The sequence below is a fragment of the Diadema antillarum genome, unplaced genomic scaffold (assembly GCF_040938485.1).
Source record: "Diadema antillarum isolate AM-2024a unplaced genomic scaffold, OU_Dant_1.0 scf00000029, whole genome shotgun sequence".
Lineage (NCBI taxonomy): Eukaryota > Metazoa > Echinodermata > Echinoidea > Diadematoida > Diadematidae > Diadema > Diadema antillarum.
In genome coordinates this window covers 8,763,355-8,788,561 of record NW_027270918.1, presented here as the reverse complement: position 1 = coordinate 8,788,561, position 25,207 = coordinate 8,763,355, and the positions used below count along the sequence as shown (strand labels likewise).

Sequence of the window (25,207 nt, the reverse complement as noted above, 5' to 3'; positions counted from 1 at the left end):
CTTACCTGGTCAACTTAAAGGGGAACCGAATAGAAATAACCACGTAATTTCTCCAGTGAAAATGCACTTATTCGTTATGGCTACTTCTCTAAACGAGAACGAGGCGCAGTATGCCTGAGAACGTACGTAAACAGGGAGAAAAGATTTGGGATATCTTACCAAAGCGTGCAGGTGAGTGCGTGAACCATCTGCGCGTTAATCGCTCAATGACAGCTGCTCCCACGCTCACTTTAAATAGAATACAGTGAGGATTATATATTTGCTCAATATCGTAGTGGAAACAGAATCGAAGGAAAATCCGACAACCATGCGCTTATCCTCCGTGTATGTCCAGAATGATACTTGCACTGATGAAGGTAAAAATCTAAAGTGCGGTTGCAGTTCAGTTTTACATCAATTTTGCATCTATTTCTTGGGCCTGATCACACTTTTGGTTTGTCAGTGGCCTGGTTGAGGTTCCGACCTTGGCGCACCATTCGGAATCGAGCACGACTCGAAGCTAAAGAAGCAGTTAGTCAGTCAACTAGTCCTTTCCTGTATACGTTAGAGAGGAAGAGGAGAGAGGGATACGGGACTGTCACTTAATTTGAACGTCGTCAGAGAGGGAGACATCTTGGACGCTTTCGCTGAAACCCAATGTCCTGCATCCCAGTTACCATGGAAACTAGCTTCATCGCGTGCGGAGAAGAGGTCCCACAAAGCACTACCAACGGAGTTCTCCTTCACCTCTTAATTTCCGCTTCTTTTTCGTTCTTGCCGTCTCTTCTTCCCGCTCCCCTCTCATATTCCCCCTTCCCCCTCTTCCTCCTTCTGCCGTTCTCTCCAAAGTCATTCCGGAAAATGACTAACACGAAGTGAACTATGATGTGTTGTCGTGATGTGGTACGCCTCAGCGTGACAGGTTTTAGAAGCCCTCTCAAAGGATGATTAGGACAGTCAAGCCCTTAATAACCCTTTGGTTGATGTTATGATGTCATAATAACATCAAGCTGTTGGCCACAGATTTGCACAGTCAAATACCTTAACTATACATCATCAATTTTCCCTTGTGGTAAAACCTTAAATCAATTTCAACCCTTTCCTGATGGTCATGTTTAGAAGTGGATTTATGAGTATTGGGTTTCATCTACAAAGGTACGATTTGTGGAGAGGAACAATTAGTATGGAGGGGACAATTTGAAGGCACTTCCTTACTCCTTTAGGTAGCACAATGGACTTGGCGATAATTCACTGTTAATCCATGGATGTTCTCAAAAGTAACTTTGAGCCGTTTTAATCCATAGATAAACAAGAAAAAAAAAACAAACATAAGGAGTTTGGGAGGAAAAAATCTAATTGAATATGATTATGCTTTTCACGTTCAAGTTAGATGTCGCTGTAGAATCGACAAAAGTTTAGTGTTGAGTATCCAATAAATCCATCACGCCTCACAAAAAGAGAATGCATTATGCTTGAACACGCTAAATTCCCACTTTTGCGTTGCATTGTTTGCGCTTTCTTTCCGTTTGTTTTCTTTACATTTTGTACATCTAGGTTGCATCAAACCACTTGGAATCATTACATGTATTGATACGTTTACTTCAGTACATCCTCCCGCCCACTGCATCCCGTTAGAGCAATGTCAAAGACCGTGCATCATTTTGAAGAAAAAAAAAAAGATGACGATAAAGAAAAAACAACAGACTGTAGCCACCAGACGTCGAACAAATCGAATCATCAGACAGCTTGAACGTCACGCTTGTGCCTGAGAGAGAATGTAATTATGTTGTTAGCACGTGACATTTTGATAAGCCATGGTAGACGTTGGTACATCAGATCATAAACTTAAAGTACGCGAAGGGGGAATTTGTAGAGAATGTTGGCAAGCATCAAAAAGTGATATTGAATCACAGTAAATACAGAACGCTTAAAGGCAGCGGCGCTGTGTGCAATGAAAAAAAATACAGGCCAATTATGAAATGATGCAAATAATACACGGCTCATCTTTATCTTATACGTATATTGACATACGGGCCTTCAAAAACAATACGAATATTCTTGTTTCTCTTGTCATGATACGATGTTTTTTGCTTAATACTATGCCATGGGCTTTCCACATATCAAGATGACTAAAATATGAATTTCCTGACAATGATAGAAGAAATTATATCCTCTCTTCTTCGAGTGCATACAAGCACATGATGTTTCTCGGACGGAGTAATCGAGAAAACTTTTCTTTCAAAAAAACAAACAAACACCCAAACAACTGAACAAGGAGTCGCCAGAGGCATAGTCTGAAAGGCAACAACAATTAATGAGAAGCACTTTACGTTGGCGATGAGCAAATTACATATACCGTGATTTCTTTTTCTTTTGATAAGATAGTCATAACAGTCTGGACAATAGGTGTATATAAACGTTCTTGAATATAATGGTTATGTTTCGTTTCCTAGTTTCTGAGATACTCTTCCAAGACAACAGTGATTGTGTGTTGGTATTTCTTGTCAGGCATCTTTAACCCGCGTTTATGGGAATCAGGTGTACAGTTTAAAAAATCGGCGGGGATTTATCACGCCTCACATGCAGCTGCTTAAAGACCAGGAGTAAACATCGTTTTAAGAAAAAGATTTGATTGCCTAATCTGTTCATACTCCTCAATTTGAAATATATTTGTATCATACTGTTGTTAAATTTTGCGTATGAGCTATTCATTGCTTTTTCCCGTCTCCATAGATGATTAATATTTCTTACAACACGATTAGACGAGAAGAACCTTGAGATAGAATTATGTTAGATGTTTTGCCATTTCTTTTGCTCTTTGATATTATTGTGTAATATTTCTAGAATTGAAATAAAAAACATATAAAACAAACAAATAGACTCCTTTTTTATGCAGCAGGAGTCATATTTAAGGCATTCAAGTTGTCACTATGAAATCGGGCCAGTTTGTGCAGTGGGGATGAAAAATCAGTGAAGCTCAGGATGCGCGCCCCAACTAATCATTCTTTATCGTTCCAAGCATCCATTAAAGCACACCAACAACTAATCTGCAGGGTAGCCAGCCAACTTTGATGAGATGTTATCAACATCGATAGTTTACTCGCCAAGTCACATCATATGAGATTTACAGAGGCACACATGTTTAGGACATCCATTACAAAGCAGTCATTATGGATGTCTATACTCAATTTAGTACTCGTCTCTTTTTTTTTAATGTGTAGCAGGTTTACATCATTCCTGCCATGTACGAGAAAAAGCGACATTTTGCGCAAATAAATTCTTTGCAAAGTCTTAACGAATGTAAGTTTATTTTGGTTTTAGATTGCATACACCCTACTGGTTTACCATCGTGTCCTGCACTCTACATGAGTGCAATGTAAAGTACATTACAGTACAATGTGATAACACGTCTTTTTTTTTCTCTCTCCTTCCGAGGTCAAAAACAAATGATATAACGCTTCCAAGCCTTTTGGTTTCATGATGGCTGCAACTACATTAAATTACGGCACTGGGGGAAGTGTCCTGACTCAATTTTAAAGAAATTACAGAAAAAGGATATATGATGAAGCATTATTTTCAGGTATTGATAGTGAAACTAAAAGGAGGCAGAATATTTCCTCTTAGCTCACCAGCGCGGATGGGTGAGATTACTGTCTCTATACACTTAGAATGGACTCTGGCGAGGACAAAATGATATCCTCCGTTTGAAAGTATTTTTTTCATCGTTTCATCACGTTTGCTAATTTGCATCTATTCTCAGCAATGAAGATCATTTTTTTTTAGCGTATTGTAATACAATATTTCAATGGCGGATGATCTAATCACTTTTAGTAAGAAGTCACGGCCGTGGGATATCCACATAATTATATAATGAAATTCTGGTCCACCAAATACATTCCAACAATGTGCAAACAACTAGAGAAAATAATCAATATATTACGACAGTACTTATACCATCATGATATATTCCCTTAGCAAAACAACAACAACAACAACAACAACACAAAACAAAACAAAATAAAACAAACAAAAGTGTAGTTTTTGTATATTATTATATACATACAAACGAATGATAATAAATGCAGCAGATTAAAAACAAAATAAACAGATACCATTCGTATCCAAAGTTTATCTACCCATCTACATTTGTTGTTGTTGTTGTTGTACATACGGAAATAAACACAAACATTTTGGGGTAACGCTAATGGTCTAACTTTGCATAAACTGGATAAATATCACCATGCATAGATATTCATAGAGAATAGAACGAGTCCTGCACACGTGATCTGGGAACGTTGATATTACCCGGATGTTCAAAAAATTATAAATACATATACAATACACGTTGTATATGTAATGAACAAGACACAAAAACAAAAACAGACATGCGAAGAACCTCATATTCTGGCCAATTAACACATGAATGAAAATATCAAGTGAACAATACCATCACACGACTTTGGTAAATATGCAGGGAAAAATATATAGGCCTACAGGTATATATTCCACGACAAGGTAACGAAGGTAGGATAGTCAGTGATAATTCACGCGAGTAATGTACCTTCATGGTAACCGCGATGGCAAAAAAATAATTGTATAGGCTTACCAATTTAACTTCGGAAGGCTGCATGCCCCTACATTTGCAGCATTCACTTCTTGTCTCGTTAGATCCTAGATGTGCTTTTGATTTAATCATGAGATTTCATTGTTATTCCAAGCATGACCCAATTTGATCATCTCCTATTTCGTTCAAGCTATAACTTTGTTCATCACGTATAACACTGTATAATGTCACCTGTGCAATTCCACTCCAAGATCCAGTTGACTATTTTATACATACGATAGAGTAAAATAACACAAGCAGAGTTGTAGGAGACTACTCAACTCGAACATGAAGTAATGATTAAAAAACTTACTGAAAGTTTTGACGTTTCATACATTACATCATGTACTTTCTCAAGCTACTGACGCTGGTCGCACTCACATTTTGAAACTTATGGGTTGATAATTTCATCACCTTACACCTCTCCCATTAGTCTGTTAAAAAGATCATAAAACTGTTTTTCTCAATAAAATGGCAACATCATTGCTCTGATATCACAAAAAAAAAACCCGAACAAACAATAATATGAATAGACAGATACGAGTTTTTCTTTGTGAATTCATGTTAGATATTATCACATCAAATGAAGACTTTGCACGATTCGATTGAAGACTTCTGCGGCGATGCCTCTATCACCCCATTAAATTTGCATATATACGTAACAGGGGCGGATCCAGGAATTCTGTAAAGGGGGGCGTGACTAATATTTCTCGTGCCACTTCCGGGTTTCATTTCATTGGTTTTCTTTTTATTTCTTTTGTTTTTTTACGAAAAATAAAGGGGGGGGGGCGTGCGCCGGTTGCGCCCCCTCTGGATCCGCCACTGCGTAACACAGTAAAATCGATCGCTGCTTCTTGAAAATATGTGTAGCTTGAAAGTATCGAGTTCCTTATAATATTCAATATCTTAGTTTGATGACGCTTCTTCTATTGTTCATTTGAAGTCACTCTATTTGAATATGGGATGGATTTCACTTCAACTTTAGACAGGTATTTACTGTAATCTGGCTATACCTCTATTCAAATAATAGACTATATGCACCTTAAAATCGTTGGGGGAACTGTGAGGTTTCCAAGACAGGAAAGCATTGTATCACTGCATCCTGTCTAGTTCCTTTATCATAAAAAGCAACAACAATAACAAACACAACAAAGCAAAACAAAAACCGGGGCATCAATCTCCACCTTGGCTACTATACCATCACTACTCAAACCAGCCTAATTTGGATTTGGCGCATTGTCAGTGATGTAAGCCGGCATTTGAGGGCGTTCACTGTTACTCAAGAAGTCTACTTCAGCAAGAACAGCGTTGATATCACTACGGAGCTCCATGGGCGTGACCGTTGAATCATATCTCTTGAAGGGAACGCCCTGCTTGTTCAACAGGAACTTGTTAAAATTCCAGGTGATGTCGCCAACTTGGAAGGGGGACCAATATCGACCCTTTGGGTCGCCGATCTCCATCTTGACTGGAGGGCAGGATTTCTGTTTGAAAGAGACACAAAAGAAATTCTTTATGCTGAGTCCAAAAGAACCTTGTGATGTTCTTCACGTGTACCTTGGCTTCACAATGTACTGTCCCTAACGTTTCCATATGCTGTGCCTCTATCTAAATCTATGATTCAGTTTATAATCATTCTAGAATTGAACCGATAATCATTGTCATTGAACAATGATTGCATTTTTATCCAATGTATCCCTCATGATCCCGATGTCGGACCATACCAACTGGTACCTGGCAATGTTATTTTGTGAGTGTAGTGATTATACTGAACAGGCTAGAATGAGCAAACAATATTGTTTCGTTATTTTCATCGTCATAAAAACTATCGTCGTTAATATTTCATTCAAGTCCCAATGAAAGGTTTTCTATCATGGATACAAGAATATCTGATATCATTAGTTCTTTAACATTAATATCTCGTCGTAATTGTACTTGTAAACAAAGTGACAAAACCAAATTGTTGAATGGCTCATGAAACATGCCGACATACACGCACATAAATGATGGGGAATATTTGGAGTAGCAGGCTATACTGAAACATATATTTCTTGTCCTTTACAATATTAACTCGTGGGGGAAACCAAAGAGCCAAGACTAAAGACAAAGAAGAGTAGGTATTTATCCCTGAAATGGAAGACTCGCCTTCAGTTTGTCAAAGAGCGGGTGCGCGTCGGGCCCGTTCACGGCCACCTTTGCGGTGACAGGGAACCTAGGTATGTAGCCACCGCCAGGTCGAACATACTGCAGCGAGTGTAAGATCTCCACCCTACACCGGGCTCCTGCAGCCCAAACTGGTTGCACGGAAAGGCCAGGATCAGGAGGTCGTCACCGTACTCATCGTGGAGAACGTTGAAGTCGAGATACTGCGAGGTAAAGTCGCAGAATGAGGCTGTGTTCACGATGAGTATGGCCTTACCGATGAAGGAGTGGTGTGTGGCCACTGATAATGGGTCAACGATCTCGATTCCGGTGATTGGTTCTACATCCCTGTAGCAAAGTGATGACAAGGTGGATGATGACGCCTTGGGCAGGAGGGACAAGGCAAGAAAGGCGTAGCCGACGATGACGAGCTGGTAGAAGCAGGAAGACATGGCTAATGCCGTCAAAAGGGATCTAAACATGCAAACACTTCGTCACAATTTCGACGAGTCGTCGGCTAAATGTGCTGGTTGAAACAGCTTCCTGGGCAGACTATCAGGTTTCAGTCCTACCAGTTTTCCTGTCCACTCTGCCACGGCTGACGGCTTCACGAAGCTCCTCACAACATAAACAGGAGACGCCCAATGGTGCTTGTCGTGCATGATAAATGAGGCGCGGCATTATGCATGCACATCATTAGGATATTGACACAACATCTGAGAACGATCTAGACGCCATATGGACAAAATATCGTCCACCACATATTCAGTATCCAGGATGCATAAAAGTACTGCTAATATCGCTACCAAAATATTTGAGCACACAGCTGATTGAATGTATGAGATTCATTCTCCAGCTGTGGAAAGGCGGCGTCCTGTACTTTATGCCGCCAGTTGTTGGTGTCAATTTTGGCATGATAAAATCAAGACTCGACAAACAAAATTACATATAAGGCTTTCTGCAATCCTGGAAGTAAAATCAATGATAAAGCAAACATAGCAGCACACACACACACACACACACACACACACACATACACACACACAGTCACGTAAAATAAAAGAATTAAAAATCAGTAAGGTTGCATGCACTGACAAGATAGGAATTCGTGAGAAGGTAATTTGATAATTTGAACACGACTCTTTGGATTCTTCAGAAGAATGCATGTTGTAGGATGAGTCGACTGATGTAACATGTATGCTCAGTGGAGCTGTTAATTCAGTGGAATTGTAGGATATTCAAATTGCGTCTGATGCATGCATGGCTGGGGAGAGGGAAAGGTGGGATGTTGCACAGGGAGGTGAAAAGAGATGATATTTTTCGTTTGTATCATCATCTGTGTTTGTTTGTTTGTTTGTTTGTTCGTTTGTTTTTTCAAATTTGTATCTAATTTGTGACTAATGGCTTGCTCAGCATATTTCATATCTTCTCTGAAAGATTTGCTGAATGTGAGGGGAACGTTGGGGGATCTCTCACCTTTGTATCCAAACATTAATTTAATTAATTACTGTTTGTATCCAAACACTCATTTAGAGTTGCCATTTTCTGTTCTTTCAAATGTTTTGTTATACTGGCCAACGCACTAACGTAGCCACAGTATGTATATTCAATATGGGTCTCTGCTGAAACTATGCTGTAGTACATCAACAAAGTTGCAAAAATTTTTGTGACAGTTCCTTCCAAAGAGCCTAATGCCATCCCACAAAATTCGCAAGGTACATGAAACTGATACACACTCTCTCCCTTCCTCCTTCTTTGTTTGTGCTTCTGTCTTTCATTTCTATCTTTCTGTCTATCTCTCCCTTTCTCTCTCTGTTACCACTTTACCTTCTCTCCCTTCTTTCTGTCTCAAATTACAGCAAACTCTCTCATTAAAATGACCTGAAGAAGAGCATTTATAGCATCTCATAGGTTTCTGTGATGGTATCAATTTGAAAGCCTAAAGCTTTAGATAAATGTAGTACGCACCATCATTACAAAAATTTCCCACAATTAAGAAGTGAGTGATATGCATATGTGTTCATTCTCTGAGACATGGATTGATATTGAGATGCAATAATTATTTACAGTTCTTTGCTTAGATAGAACTACTACATATAATTGCATTTTGCTAGAAAATGCGGCAGTGATTATAACACATCTTTTGAGGCTGAGAAATGGACCTAACTAGTATCACACTTGACCTTTCAACTGCTTTCAGCCAGACAGCTGGTCTAGAATAGTACTAATGACACATGAATCAAAGTCAGGATACCGTGCTTATTGTGCAATGATAGAGTATTCAAGGATTTATTCAACATTCATTCTCTGAAACCATCTATTCTGTGTCAGACACAAAAAACTTCTGAACTGATGATACATGATTGGCATCACATTTCAATTCAACACACAACAGGTGTTGTAATGCATTATTACAATTTCATTGAAATAGGAGAACACACATCTTGTCGGTTAGTGCGTTCACACTGGCAGCATGATAAGGCATTTGGTCTCTGGCAGCAACATAAAGGTGGGAACGGACTGAACCAAGCCAGAAAACAACATTCATTCAAGTTCATTCACTCCCTTCAAGATGCACTCTACAGGATACTGAATGTATCCCCTCCCGGTTTGAAAGCTTCCGATTTGATCACCAAGATCCCTATTGCATCAAAACAAAACAAAAAAATTGTCTGTGAAAACCACTTGATTATTGTTGTTCATCTATAAGGTGAGATCAGTGTTAAACCAGCACATTTTCTGATGAAGCGTGCAACTTATCAAATTCATTTTATACCTTTATCTCCTATCAAAATTCTGTTCAAGGTTGTCGATCACAGCAAAACTGATACAGAACTGTTGAAGAAAATAAGTCTGATTTGCAATCTTAACACAAACAACTGTGAGCCGACAAAGAAGTATCTTCATCATGTAAAGATGGAAGACGGAAAACCTGTCACATCATGTTCACTTCTTCTTAAACTTTTTTTTTAGTGCTTTGTTTTTACGATTAAAAAGACACACACAAGCTGAATGACAATGATTATTGATCAGTCTAGCACATAGCCACATGATTCAACACTGCACAAGAGCTTACTTTTACGGCCCATTATGAAGGACAACGTCTAGTTCTTCCACGGGGGAGCAGAACACAATGTTCACAGCATCCAGAGTATTTTTCCCACTGGTCAGTATAAAAATGGAATGTAGCTATTTCTGTTTGCCCTTGGTCGTATGAAGGAGTCCACCAAATACAACGATGAAACAGGTGACTATGCACCAGCCTGTCTGACATAAACATCAAGCTAAGCCCCTGAATGTGTTACTGAACATTTGCAAGAACAGAAGGAAGGAGACAGGAGCACATTTCATGCATTTTGGTGGCTACCTTTCTATCCGCTCAGCAGTCAGAAACTCACCGCTGAAAAAGCAGTTTGCAGCCTTGCCGAAACATATATCTTATACTCTTTTTATAAACTCTATAGGGAATATGCCCCTTGAAATAACAATATATTATTCATTCAGATATAGCTCTTTTAATATTCAGGATCAGCATCTTCATCAATGTGATGAGAGCATTAACGAGAAAATTGGTATCAAAGTCGACACGTCTCATATCTGAGAGTTTCATAGTTTGCATCACCCGCATTGTAGATGTGAGATGACATCTCTAGCATTAATACATGGTAGAGTCAATGCAAAAATCTAGCACACAAATTAAAAGCCTTCAATTCAAATTTTGATACCATTTCTTTCAATATATAATAGACATATTTTTATATTCTTATCTCTCCATATATCATCTTGCTCCAACCGCCTAACAGCAGAGTCAATATCTCGGTCTAAGCAGCTGTAAGACAGATGGACTTGTCATCTCATTGAAGACTGCAAATTGCTTTTCCACTGCAAAATGTATCCCATGGCAATGTGACGATAGAGATTTGTGACAGAGGTCATACAGGAAAATGACAAAGGGCAGGAAGAGAGGAGGGGGGGGGGGGGGAGGGGGTAAGAAAGAGAGTTTTTGAACAAACCTACGTGCCCTGTTCCTTTCACTTTCAACCAGGCACTATGGCACCAATATTAAAGTGGTTTCCCATTGGTTAAAACTCCTCAGATTTGTCCAACAGGCTCTTCAACACAATTTTACTTAAAAGGGAGATTTGCCTTGAAAGCCCACATTTGTAAAGCTCTGCAAAAATTCAATCATATCAGAAAAACTGTAGGAGCCTAACGATGAAAGGTTTATTATCATTTTAGGGATTCTTTAAAATGAGATATGTCTGCCTCAGGTGTGATTTTACGTCAACTTGATACTTGAAATCTGTTAGTCATATTGCTATTCTATTGGGCAATATAAACAGCAGCAAACATACTATTGATAAGGGAAAATGCCTTGTTTTAATTGTCACTTATCAGTGACCAGTCAAATATACCTCCACATCTCATCATTCGGCAAACTCACCGTGGAATGACAAGGCTGGCGTACTGTGTTCAAATGTCACCATTTTCAGTAGTGTTGCCATTAAGTCACAACAAAGTAGCACCATTCTCTTTCACAACTATGTTGGAGGAACAAGACTTATCCTGATATCTAACACATTGCATGATACAAGGAGGTTCACTGATAACATGAGGTATAAAGTGTCTACCAACATCAACAGCAAGTTCTTTGGTAATGCATGGCAATGCTGGCGGATGTAACACAGCACACAAAACACAGAATATAATATACGCTCTGGAGGAATATGCTACGAGGCGAGGGGAAGCGTGTGAATACAAACTGTAACAGAAAACACTGCTGGGTTGAGGGGATGATATAACATAGGAAAATACTTAACTGTAAATAAGACTAGGCATTCACTTTGTGAGAAATTTTGTTTCTTTTTTTTTTGCAACAAACACAACTGTAACGTACACTGAATGTGGGCTGGAAAAAAAAACAAACAAAGTTTGCTTTTCTTTGGTGACATGCTCAACTATTTGTAGGGCCTATCAAAAAAATATACATATATATTGTTTAATCGTCAGGAAGGGAAGGGAACTAATACAAAAACATGCATTAGATATCACAACTATTAAACTCTTTATACCACCAACTGGGCAGTGTTTTCATGTCTTTCTCTGTCTTGAATATAAAGGATTAGAAAATTGAACCCCCTCTCTCTTCTCCCCACCCCATCCCATTAAAAAAGAGAAAAGAAAATGCTTTATCAGTTTCCAATTCTAACCAAGGTAACTAATTGTGCCATTTGACATGCAGTTCATCAGCTTTTTTTATAGAAATCTCTTCAAAATAAAGGCCTATCAAAAAATCACTTTGGATACAAATTTGGAGGAATCATTATTCGGATACACCAATGATGGTTCGGCATGCTCCCTGCAAAAACGTCGTCCCTACTTCTTCTGTAGAGACTGGTAGTATGTGCTGAGGATTTGCCAGGCCTTCGGTGCCATAAAGCCGTCTGGTGGGGTGTCTCCCTCACGTGCCAGCTTGCGCATGCGGGTGCCCGATATGAAGTCAAAGTCCTCCTTCTTCTCGGGTTCGAAGAAGTCCATGGCTTTCTTCTTGGTGTTGTAGGCGGCGACGCGGAATGGGATGATCTCAAGCTGGGTGAGACCGGGTGCCATGGTGAGGACCTGTAGTCATGGCAACGAGAGAAGTGTAGATGGATGCTTGAAATACCATTGGAAATAATTATTGTCTACTCAAGAAAAATGGTGAATGAATAAATATATGGTTAGCTTTCTAGAATGACTGGAAAGAAAGTGACAAAGTGAAATATAGAGGATATAAATACAAATATATATGGAAATAGCATGTATCACCGGTCACATTTCATATGAACATTGTTCGATGAGATACCGTATACTGTAAAAGTGGAAATTTTCGCAATGTTGAAATTTTCGCGCATTTCGCGCAACCAGAAACTAGCGCAAAAATAAAAGCACGCAAATATTTCTGCTTGCCGTATGTTCCTGTACTTGGTGTCTTGATTCCGCGGAATTAAAAAAAACGCGAAACTCTTCTCACAGGGCCAAGCACGAAAAATTAGTCGCGCAAAAATATCCACTTTTACTACAATATACTTTGTGGTAGCTTAAATTTCCCAAAAAATTGCAAGTTTTTAAATACACGCAAGAGAATATTAAGCAGAGGGGTGAAGGTTGAGGAGTGAACTTTCTTTAATTTGTCTCCCTCTACATTTCATTTGCAGAGGGAGACAAACTGAAGAAAATTCATAACTCAAGTTTTTAGATACTTGCAAAATTTACATCATAAAATACTGCCATTCGTATGATGAATGTATTGGACATTATATTCAAGATACTACATTGCTAACTTGACTTCTTTCGAGGGGGTGAAAATAGTTTGCATGCTAAAAATGTGGTAGTGGTTTCTGATCATAAATTCAGCTTCTTGTGACAGTGTCTCTCAATCCAAATGTACACAAACATGCTCATGAAATACATGCTTTTTGGATATGACATAGGTGATGAGGAGACAAGACTGTGTCAGAGGTGAAGAGTGAGATGGAGAGTGAAAAAATAAAGGCAGAAATTGGGGGAGGATTTGCTGACTTTCAGAGATCACAGTTAAGTTATGCCACACCAATCAAAGCATTAGTTCATGTCCAGACACACATTATGAAATGCGCTGCCTACTGCATGAATATTACTGCAGCGATGATCTTCCTTTTTTTTTTTTTCAGAAATAACCTGGACGGCCTACATTTGAACTAAGTAACAGACTCGCTGTGCGTCAGCTGGATATTAGCCCCTGTGGGTGTTACTATCCTTATACTCAAAACTCAAATAGGTTTGAAAGACTTTATATTAGTAAATACTCATCATTTGTGATTTCCATAGAGAACACATCTGACATTAATCCCTGTACGTTGTCTAACTGACAAATATCATTTACAAGAGTCATCATGTGAACCTTTCTACACACTCTTTTATTGGCGGCTACTTGACTATTCTGTCTATACTTGTTTCCTTTAGGAAAATGGAGACCAAAGTGAAAAATTATCGGCAAAAAAAAAAAAATAGATTAATCCCAGAAAATTATGATTATGTGATTATCACAGCATTCTGGTTTCTGTCATTTCTTAGAACAAATCGATATCTGCTCCAGAATCAGTTACTTTTGTGTCTTCCTCATCATATTACCTTGAATCGCACAAAATCTTCACTTCAGACAGGAAAAATCATGGAAAACATCATGTGATTAGATTTGTATCATTGCATCATTTATTGATATATCACTGATCATTAGAAGGTGAGAGGATTAGTCAATTCTGATAGGTTAACTTTGATTTTGAGTGTGTGTGATGCAGGGTCCAGGTCATTTTTTGCCATCAATTAAAAGCAAGGCTCACGTCTGATTCTCTGACATGGCCCTTCCGTCGCTGCAAGGTGGCACGGCGTATGACATAGTCGATTAGATCCGCTACACACGTGTGCCGCCCCTCACACGCACAACCTAGCCAGCGGGGGCTAGGCGGGGGAGATGATTCGTGCGACTGGGTGGAGATTAGCCAAATGAGTTAGGAGAGAGAGGGGAGGGCGGATCAGGGTTGGGGGGTCAGTCTAGAGACAGAGAAACAGGACATGAACGAAGAGTGTGTGCGTGTGCATGACATGTTAATGAACAATGGCAAGCTCCATCACCAAATACTGTTCTACCACACCACTATTGTGTCCAAACATGAACATGGGACAAATATATATCACTGTCCAGCAATCAAATTTGTCGCCTTCTGGAGATATCTACAGCACGAAACGCTACTCTTTCATGCCTCAAACGAAAAGCTGCAACAAAATTTACAAGCTTCCAGTCTTGTTTGTGGCCCATAAGAGCAATAATGACTGCAAATGCCAAAAACTTGGACAGCATATGCCATTTTCAGACTGCTTTTGTGACCACAGTGTGTTTGTGATGTGTGAATCCCATGAGAGAAAATCTATTTATTGATGATGTACGGAATTCACTTTTGTGAAGTCAAAGAATTGCTGGAATATTTGAATTTCAGGATTATCAGAGTGAAGCATATTTTACAGAATACAGTGCTTGAAACAAAACAAACCCCAACATTAAACAGGAAAAATGAAAGAGTTACTCAAAAGCAGATAAGAACACACAGAAGAGAGTATTGGTTTAAAAGAGACAGCTGGTTATACACATGCTAGCTTAAATTCAACCGCTGGATTAGCTCATCCTTTGTACCCTCCAGAAGCCCAAGACAGACAATGTAACCAAACTCAATGATGAGTTCCCATAATGTCATTACCATCACCATAATAATGATTTCTTTTGTTACTATCACATGTTAGTGTTTTCCTTCATGATGTACCAAACCGGAACTGTGCCAAATACTCACACGTCGGCCATGGGAATGATCGTAGAGGTCACCAGATTTGTCTGGGTGGGGCATTCCGGCTGGGTCGCGGCCCACGATGTAGAAGTTGGCCCCGGTGGACATACGAGCCTTGGCGTGCCATTGAACCTGTACAAATGAAGAAAACGAAGCTCCTATGGTAAGATAATGTAGGGGCATGGAATATTTCAAGGTGTTAAAATTTTTTGCATTTGGCATTACATGGAGCTGGCATAAAAACGAGTACATGTGAACATTGCTTTTAAAATCACCTAATCTTGTATTTTCTGCAAAGTCGCTGGGGTGATAAGACCTTGTATCTGCAATTTTGGTGAAAATGAGTTTTTTGGATTAATGGTCAAATAATGGGTTAAGTGATGTCCTGTCCAAATCCCAACTGTCTTACTCCAAAAATGAAGCCACCACGGCATGTCAAAGGAAAGGCTATCCTATTCGCCACAGTGCTTTGGCCGCCATGTTTTTTGGCTCTCCTGAACATTTGAAATTTTGTAGATACGAGGTCTTATCGCCCCAGCGACGAATTATGCTTATGGTGAATGCATATGTAAATCACAGTCCACTATACGCATGTATGTGTCTATGTTTTGTCATGCTGTAGCTGGTGTCTATATACCAATGTGTAGGTTATTTGTGTATATTCCTTTTAATCAAAATTTAGCATTACTACTTTGTGTCCTACCAAGAGTGTCAAGATTTCCCGAAAGATTAACAACACTACACATTATCCCGCCGGGCTGAGAGGAAACAATCAAGCATGTCTGCCCACCTTCACAGTCTGGTACCTGCCACTTTATTTTAAACATCATTAATCTGGATCAAGGCCCACATTTTCTTCCCTCGGGAATAGCTTGAATATACTAGGTGTTACAAAAACTATTCCCCACTTTTGATCCTTAATAGTTCAAAAACTATACATCAGATACAATGTAACACTGAAATTGATATGAGCCATGGCTGAATAGTGTACAATTTTGTTGGAGGCAATTTTAAAATGAAAGCATGATTCACTTTCATTATATTAAACATTGATTTTTCAGTTAGGTTTCAGATTTTGCTCTATTTTCAACCCTCTGTACAAAACTTTACCTTTGCACAAAAGTTAATTGGTTCCTGCGTAAAGTTCAGATTTTGTAGAGGGGGTTAAAATTTGACCAAAATCTGGACCCTAACTTTGAAATTAATCATGGATTTCATGAAACCGATACATGTTTTCATACTCAAATCACCTCCAACTAAATTGTACACTATTCAGCTATTACTCATATCAACGGCAGTGTTATCTGATGTATAGTTTTTGAGCTATTAAGCACCAAATGTAGGAAATGCTTTTTGTAACACCTAGTATTATTACGCTTTCTTCTCTGGTGCTTGGTACCATGATCCTAATTCTGATGACTAAATAACGTTGCATAAGGGTACATAGGTGTACTTAGATGAAAGGCTATAAGGAAACCATGAAATGTATGATCTAGGTGAGAGCACAGTAAGAATTTAAACATCAATGACAATCCTTTCAAGATATATGATTTGTTTTCCTGCCATGCTTGATTAGTATACCATGAGGTTAGGAGATGTAGATGCTTACATTGCATTAGAAAGTCCTAGAGATCTGGGTGAACAGGCCATCTTATAATCAGTAACACCTAATTTGCTTGGATAACCTTTATATACACAACTTTTAGTAATACACAATCAGGATTAACTAAAAGGAGATATCAAATACTTGCAATGGAAAAACCACTGCACTACAATATGTGACAAGAGTGATTTCTTATATCTAAATGTATGGTAATTGAATTATATTGAGGAGAGAGTGAGGGGGGAGGGAAGAGGGGGAGAAGTGAAGAGGGTGGTGCTGCCTCACCTCTGTTGGTCCTGCATACATCATCGGGGATGGGAAGATGGCAACAACGGTAGAGTCTGGGTCCAGGACGCCTTCGTCTAGGATGGCGGCATGCTGGCGCATGCGCACATCAAGAGGCACATCATCGGCTTTGGTCCAGCCACCTGGTTGATTGGGGGAGATGGACATCGAGGTGACACAAGCTTCCATAATAAACATTAGCATCTCATTCTAATCAGGCTTTACTAAAGCACAAAGACTTTCGGTAACTAATAAAGAATACTTTAAAAACACATTATCCAGGGCTCGAAATTAGCAGTGGCCTGTGGCCACTGTCACTGAAAATTCGTGTTGGGCCACCAAACTTCCAAAAAGGTTGTCTTTTAGTGGTCCAATTGCGTAACAAAGATGGATTGTTATGTTTGCTTACATTTATTTTTCAGGCCAACCAAAGAAAAAGTTAGTATCGTGACCAGCATTATCCTCTGTAACCACTGAGCAAAGTGGGGCAAGGCTTTCAGAACTGGTAAGAAGTAAAACATTAATAAGCAGGTGAACACTGACTTGCTTAAACCACAATAATTTGTATTCAACAATCATTTCAACAAATGGTATGACTCATTTGATGTCTGAGATGATATTCCATCCTTACCAAGAGGGTGGAGGAGGAGGGTTGGTTTCTTGTAACCACGCTCCTTCAGTCTACGTTTGGTGTCGTTCATCAGCAGGGCGTGGCCATTGTGCACCGGGTTACGCAACTGGAATGCAAAGACGGCATCGGCGCCGAGGCTCTTGAACTTGGCTCGCAGCTCGTTGGGGGTCAGGCGGTAGTCGTCCAGGCCATCGTTCCAGCGGATGCGCTCCAGAACCTCCAGGTCACCACCCACCAGCCAGTCGCCACTCTCCATCACCATCTGGTATGGAACACGACATAGGTTAAGAGGGATTATTTGAGGGTAGTAACAAAGTTTCAAGTAGCTTTTCGGTGCCTAGCTTTTCGGTGCCGATTGGCAAGATTTTACAAAGTATACATATATTTTGGGGAGCGACTGTGACATACCAACCCTCTTTCGAAAATTTGGTCTGACTTATTTGGAAAGCAAGTGGATGATATATGGTGAGAAAAAAAAATTTACAATACAGCTGTTCTTCCTGTTCTTACTGATCAATTAAAATAAAAAAAACCACCCCAAAACAGCAACTCAATCAGTGCTTAATTCTGCCTGCAGCAACTGTTTTTAATTTATTTTTGCTGTTCTGACATGTCAAGAGAGAGAGAGAGAGAGAGAAGAGCAAAAAGGTAATTTGCCCTTTCCTTTCCCTGCCTTGATATTCAAGTGCTAGCCAGATAAAATGCAGTGTGCAGAGCAGCCAAACTCACCTTGATGTAGGGGTGATCTGGATGGGAGGTGCCCCACTGGCGGCAGCAACGCTCCTCCTTCCTATGCAGGTAGAACTCAGGGGTACGAAGGATGGCGATGCAGCGCCCCTCGTACTTCAGCGTGAAGGCCGCCTCATTCTCCAGCCGCTCCTTGTCCTCCGTGTGGACGGGCAGGACAATGGGCACAGACTGGTTGATGGTGCCACCTGTGGACATGGTCAAGAGATGGACAGTGGACATTAAGAGTTTTTGTTCTTGTTTGTTTTCCTTTACCAATATTCAAATAACTTAAATGAAATCTGATCAGCGAAAATTGCCATGAATCTGTTAGTTCTGCTTGTACGTAAGTTCCTGCAATTCAAATACCTTTGTGCATTTCTCCTTAAAATAATGTACAAGCCATTCAATTAAACATGATTTCAAAAATCAGTAAAATAAGTCAGCACCTTAGCTTATAATCTGAAGGTGTGATTTGGAAATGATTGAAAACCGAAGGCAAAAAAAAAAAAAGTATTAATGAATACTTTAACTACTAAACCTATAATCATTGAACATATGAATGGCAGTCACTGAAGGTGACTCAAAAAGTAATCATTTCATACACATATCATACGCTGGCTTACACAGATTCGTTTTCTCTTTCAGAACTCCAATGGTAGGAGCCCTGTTATTTGAAATTTAATAATTGCCAGCATGCTACACTAAGAACACATGGGAAAAATCAATATTTGCCATTGCTTATGTTAACAACGCTTGAAAGATTGCCTCACAAAATTAATCCAAGAACAATATTGAATATGTGCCTTTCATCCAGCTGCTAATATTGAATCACAAAACAATCCCTGCACTTGGCAAACAACTGTCGCTGCAAAATGTTTAATGAGAACTATTTCCTCTCATTTCTGACCTTTCAAATTTGTTTTGGGAATAAAAAAATCTGCTTGCTTCTAGTATACCTGTCCTCATTTTGTATCATTACAAAGGTCTGAACACTAACCTTTTAATGTCAAACAGAGGTATGATGACATGGTTTGTTTGTGAGGAACAGTTTGAAACACATTGTATCTCATCCCATTCTAATATCCATCAAAGAGGGTCACAGACGACTCTGGGGGCCAGGACTCCCAATGTACTGAGCATCGTGCCAACAGAAATGTTGCCACGTTGTCACAATTTTGCCATATTTTTAGAGCTTGAGTGGGTGCTTCACAGAAATGCTTTGAAGCTCAGTGTAAGTGTATTTGTTTGTCTCCTTATTTGTGTTTGGTGGCAATACTGGTATAATATCATCACTATCACGCAGGAATGTGTACACACATGACCAATGTGATTAATACATACACACTAATAGTGTGTTCAAGTGGAACCAAGAGATATAGTTCTTGCTTTATTTAATGTCCTGCGCGCCCATTTTTCTATTTTTTATTTTTTGAATTAATATTGGCTTGAAAACTCATAGGCTCTTGGAAAAGGACTTTTGGCGAGAGTACTAATTAATACAGAAACAACATGCCGCCTGAACCACACTGTTGGTCACAGATTATTTTCAAAACAACACATTAACAAGATACATAAACAATAATGACGTGACACTTCATGCTCATAGTTGAAGGCATTTCAAGATAATTATGAAGTATGTCAATTGAGACAATGTCAACAATATCTAATCTACCCTCATTCACATCTGAATGGATGCCAAGGGACACTAACAAAAGATTCAAGAAAGGAACAAAACTGATTTCACAAACTCTACAAATTTGAAGTTTAATGCGGTACAATTCGTATACATGTATTCGATTTCAATCTACATGATAAAAATTGAATGAAATGAAGGGAATGTCAAATTGGTATTTCAATTGTAACAACAACAAGAAAGGATAAATAGATGGGACAAAAAGAGGAAAGAGATTAATGACACAAACTCAATTGTGAATCATAAGAGGGCAAGGAGGATCGGAGGCGAGTTGTCATGTGAACTCACCATCCAAAAGGCAGTTGAAGTGCTGACACTGTAGGAACTCCCTCTCCCTCATAAAGCCAGTCATGGGTGTAGACCAGCCCTCGGCCAGGACCTGGGTCCATTGGAGGTCCAGCTGTATGACCACATAAGGTAGGAAAGAACAATGCCTTTAAACCTCTACACATCAGAATGGAGGTCCCTGACTGTTAACATGACTTAGTGTTATTTGTGAGTGTGTGAATGGGGTGTGTAAACATATGGGATTTCATGATTGTGTTTTACGAGTGGCTATGATGGCTATGATTTTACATTGTAGCTACTGGTACTTCCCTTCGTATGTCGCAACTTTCCCTACAATGCCAGAATTTCCTTCTTTAAATTAAGCAGCTTGAGAAAATTGAAAAATATGTGCAGAATAAAAGATTACACTGTATCATGAAAATATAACTTAACCAAAACAAAGACATCTTTGAATTTGCACTCATTTACATTCTGTATATGCAGCATGTAAAAAGCAAAAACACACAAGACCTAATCTCTGCAGAAAGAACTTTACACAGAGATTTCTCTCTCATGCAAATAATAAATCCTATAATAAGCACAGTCTAAACAACAAACACAGCTTCTCATCTGAAGGGTGTTTATAGTACGGGTAGTAAGGCTAGAGCTAGCTGCCCGTGTCCGTACCCACACCAGCGGCACTTGGCACAATGAGGACTCACCTTGTTGATGTTGAGGGAAGGCAGGCTGTTGGCTTCCTTCATGGCCTCAGGCACGGCTGCAGCTGGGACAAACAGCTCCTTCACAGTCTCCACTGCAGAGTCCGGAAGGATGTTCTGCATCAAGAGAGACCAGCCAATCATGATTAAAGGGATCGTATCGTTTTGGTTGAGACCTATTTCAAGTTTCTAACATTTTTTTTTTTTTTTTTTTTAGTGAGATAATGAGAAACCTCTTACGAAATATGAAAGAGCATGTAATTCTATGAGGAATTCAACATTTATTTCATGAAATTGGTATTGAAATGGCTGAGATATCCAATACAGAGCGATTCTGATAAAGTGTGGGACCCACCTATTATTACGATTGCTTTGTTTTACTTTGTTTTTTGGATGTTTCAGTCATTCCAAACCAGATTCATCAAATAAACTTTGAATTCCTCTTAAAATGGTATGCTCTGCACTTTTTCATAAGTGTTTTCTCGGTATCTCGCAAAAAGTTAAAAGCCCAATTCTCATCTCCACCAATACTGTACTATCCCTTTAACACTGTATTCCTCTTTGTTCTCACTTTGGTCTAGTATTACAAAGGTGTTCATGGTTGCTCTTTAAAAACAACAATCAGGTTTCATCTGAAGGTTTCATGCTATGCAAGAACTTGTATGCAACGTCACCTCATAAAAGCATTTAAAGTTGTGTCATATTGAGAGAAAAAGCACCTCCCTTTGCAACTCTTCAAATATAAACATACTTTTGCAGTGACATCAGTCAACTGTTTTGGCAGAAAAATCTGAATATTTAAAAAATAAGAATGTTTTTTTTCATCTGAATATTTAAAAAATAAACATGTTTTTTTAAGTCATTAAAACTGTGAAATTAGAACTAACCATTCACTTTCCAAGCCCCTACATCCCTAAATACATGTCAAAATGCTTTTCTCTATGTACTTGATGATTTAATTCAGAAATGAAATAAAAAAAAAATCAGTAAGCTGGGAGACTCTGACACGAGCACAATGATAATGAAAGCCTTGTGAAAAAAACAGAAACAAAAAACAGAACAAAACAAACCCACTAATTTAGCAAACTTCACAAAGTTTCGGCCAGAAAACATCTGCTAAATGATTTATGTCCCGAGCATCTAACACTAGCTTCCTGTGTCCTAAATAACACAAATCCATATCTCTTTGACCTTAGGTAAATGTTCCTACTACCGGCAGTGACATACCAATTCACTGCTATTGGTTTGCATGGGACAGTGTGTGATGACACAGTTGTATATCAAGCTGTATGACAAGATCACCCTCCATTTTGAAAGCGACAGCTCATAAGGGGTCGATACCATTTCCATTGAATTTCTTCGGCCAAAAGTGATGCAGAATGAAAAAGAACTTGTGTTTATTTATTTTACATTAACTCTTTAACAATATAAACCCCACTAGCTCATTAACTACGAAGATGCTAAGTCATTTACGCAGACTCCATGTACTCATAGCAACATAGATACATGTAATGAGTAGATTCCCCATTCTGTTACACAATAATGCAGTAAGTTGATAAGGACACTTCTCCCATATCATCAAAGGGGCATTGCGTCAAACATGGTGGCCTTCTTTCAAAAACATTTTCATCACATTTTGTACAAAAATAGCATGTAGTCAAGGACATGTGACATTTCAGTTTAAGCTTGCTTCAGTGTCAGCACCAAATAATGATGGTAATGTTTCCATGTCTTTAAATGCCTATCGACATCCATCACTGGCCCCAAACATACAGGGATCTAATGTTAATCCTTCAGTGGTACCCTGGACAGAATGCTCAGGTATGGCAATCGAATTAGGGAAACAATCTTAACCCTAAAAGGGCTGGGGGGGGGGGGGGGGGGGGGGGGGGGGCAGAATCCGCCCCCCCCCCCTCGACGTTTCGCGCTATAATTCTCCACTAGAATCCATTTGCAACTTTAATGTAACAATGACCAACATCCCCCCCCCCCCCCCCCCCCCGTTGTTTTTTGGTAAGGCTTCCAAGTTGACGATGAATTACTTCTATTTATACATGTGCACTAACCGCAGACATGCAAGCATGTGTGTGCGTGCCAAGTTAGCAATGTCAGGTGTGATGACTGACATGTGAAACTTGTAATACCTCCTTTGTAAATCTCATTTTAAGACCCAAAATGTGAGTGACATGAGCAATGTTCTACGTGACGTCACAGGCCGAACCTCACCTCATTCTTCAGGAAGTTCACCAGCTGCTGCACCACGTCCTTGACGGTGTCCTCCCCAGAGTTCAGCACCAAGTCAGGCTTGGCGGGAGCCTCATAGGCCTGGTCAATACCAGTGAAGCCTGTAAAGAGAGGGGGTAACAAAACCATGAGTCAGGACGACACCTTCCAACATGCCCTACATCTATTTGAGCCAGCCAAGTTATGTGTCAATACATAAATTGAACCAAAATTGAAAAAAGGTTTTCACATCGGGAAAATGAGATAATTTTTTCCATCTAGATATGGTAAATCCAAATGGAACTGAAAAACTCCTTCTACCGCCCCACCACACGTCCCCCCCCCCCCCCCTAAAAAAAAAGACCTAGCAAACTAGTTTACCCATTCCAATAAGTGACAAATCTAATGTATTTGTAATTTCAGCTTGGAAAAGTGAAATATTGTAATACACAAGATGGGGTTAAAGAAAAAGCTGAAAATGTTGGCCTACCCTTGATGAGTCCAGCCCTGGCCTTCTTGTAGAGTCCCTTGACATCACGAGACTCGCAGACCTCCAGAGAGGTGTTCACGTAGATCTCGTAGAAGGGTAGACCTGCCTTCTCGTGGAGCTCACGCGCACTGTCACGGTCCTGGACAGGGACAAAAGAAAAACAAAGTCACCGTTAGTACACTTAGAGAATGGGTCCAACAGTTTCTCTTCTTCACACACCACTCCGGGCTAGAGATTCCTAGTTAACTTCATGCAGATTCTGCAGCAGTGGTCGATATTGTAATGATTTCTATAGATGAATTATCCTGAGAAGAGATTGATTCAGGTGCATGGATTACGTCTTAAGAACTGCATGCAGATTGAACGTTATTACTTTCAATTCTCTTCTGTTCAAGCCAGTATTTTCATGAGTTTGTTTGGTTGATAATGCCCACTGGCTTAATTAACTTTATTTTTCAACACAGGGGGCTGCAGGATTTTCAAGGTCATTCGAAGCTCGAGCTCCTATGTTTCCTCCTCTTTTCTTGACAGTAATATCACAACTTAAAAGAACTACATCAGTAAATCGTAAAACAAACTGTATTGGCGCTTTATATTTTTCACAGAAGGCTAGAATTAACATCATCTCAAACAATTTCTGTGGACAATACAGTGAGCTTTTCACAGAGACAGCCAGTTCATCTGATACTAATTCTACAAACAGGTAAGACACAGAAGAATGTAGGTCATGGCTAAATCTTACATCACAGTTCATTGGATTTCAGTAAAAGTGACTGTGTCAGTACACAGCTACAGTAATTCAAAGAAAGAAAGCTTGTCCATGAATGGTGCAAAGAGGTATTAGGATGCAATCTTTTGTTGAAGGAAAAAGAGTACCTGGTACGAAAATGTTGAATATTCTCACCTTGGCATACGGACTGATGAAAGAGGTCAGACAGACCACACCGCCATCAGCAAAGAGCTTAGCCACCTCAGCAACACGGCGGATGTTCTCCTCACGATCCTCCGGGGTGAAGCTCAGGTTCTTGTTGAGGCCAGTCCTCATGTTGTCACCATCCAAACCATAGGCCGGGATGCCATGGTGGCAGAGGTACTCCTCCAGGGCAAAGCTGACCGTGGTCTTACCGGCCCCGGACAAACCTGTACCAAGTTTACGGGAGAAGTTGTGACATGTGTGTCCCGGGATTGCATTACTGGTACTCGGTCCATATATCAGCAGAAAAGGGGACACTTGCTTAAACAGTCATGTTTGACTGAGAAGCTCAAAAAACTCAACAACAACAACAACAACAACAACTTGCTTTTACTGGTAAAGTGTCTATTTGAGGTAAGTTCAGCATACACTACACTTGGTTTATGTTCCAGAAGAAGCAGTTGGTTTCCCTTTTGGGAAAAAAAAGACCTGTCTTTGTTAGATAAGATAATTTACACATGCTCGCTGCTCAGAAGTCAAAGTATCATGAAAGAAAAATAGTTCTTCTTCATT

At 39.5% G+C, this 25,207-nt stretch overlaps 1 protein-coding gene and 1 pseudogene across 1 annotated transcript in view; both read right to left on the bottom strand.

Annotated features, from left to right (window-relative positions):
• Positions 1 to 5,799: 5,799 nt before the first annotated feature.
• Positions 5,800 to 7,176, bottom strand: LOC139737553 (glutathione peroxidase 2 pseudogene; annotated as a pseudogene).
• A 1,746-nt stretch (positions 7,177 to 8,922) lies between these two features.
• Positions 8,923 to 25,207, bottom strand: part of LOC139739321 (bifunctional 3'-phosphoadenosine 5'-phosphosulfate synthase-like) — a 43,764-nt gene continuing 27,479 nt past the window's right edge. The window contains exons 4-13 of the mRNA XM_071649939.1: positions 24,626 to 24,861; positions 23,722 to 23,860; positions 23,235 to 23,353; positions 21,012 to 21,125; positions 20,311 to 20,422; positions 18,330 to 18,535; positions 17,601 to 17,862; positions 16,970 to 17,112; positions 15,088 to 15,213; positions 8,923 to 12,343 (exon numbers count right to left, since the gene is read on the bottom strand). Coding sequence (XP_071506040.1) covers positions 12,101 to 12,343; positions 15,088 to 15,213; positions 16,970 to 17,112; positions 17,601 to 17,862; positions 18,330 to 18,535; positions 20,311 to 20,422; positions 21,012 to 21,125; positions 23,235 to 23,353; positions 23,722 to 23,860; positions 24,626 to 24,861 — 1,700 coding nt within the window. The 3' untranslated portion in view covers positions 8,923 to 12,100. The remainder of the gene's footprint in view (positions 12,344 to 15,087; positions 15,214 to 16,969; positions 17,113 to 17,600; positions 17,863 to 18,329; positions 18,536 to 20,310; positions 20,423 to 21,011; positions 21,126 to 23,234; positions 23,354 to 23,721; positions 23,861 to 24,625; positions 24,862 to 25,207) is intronic.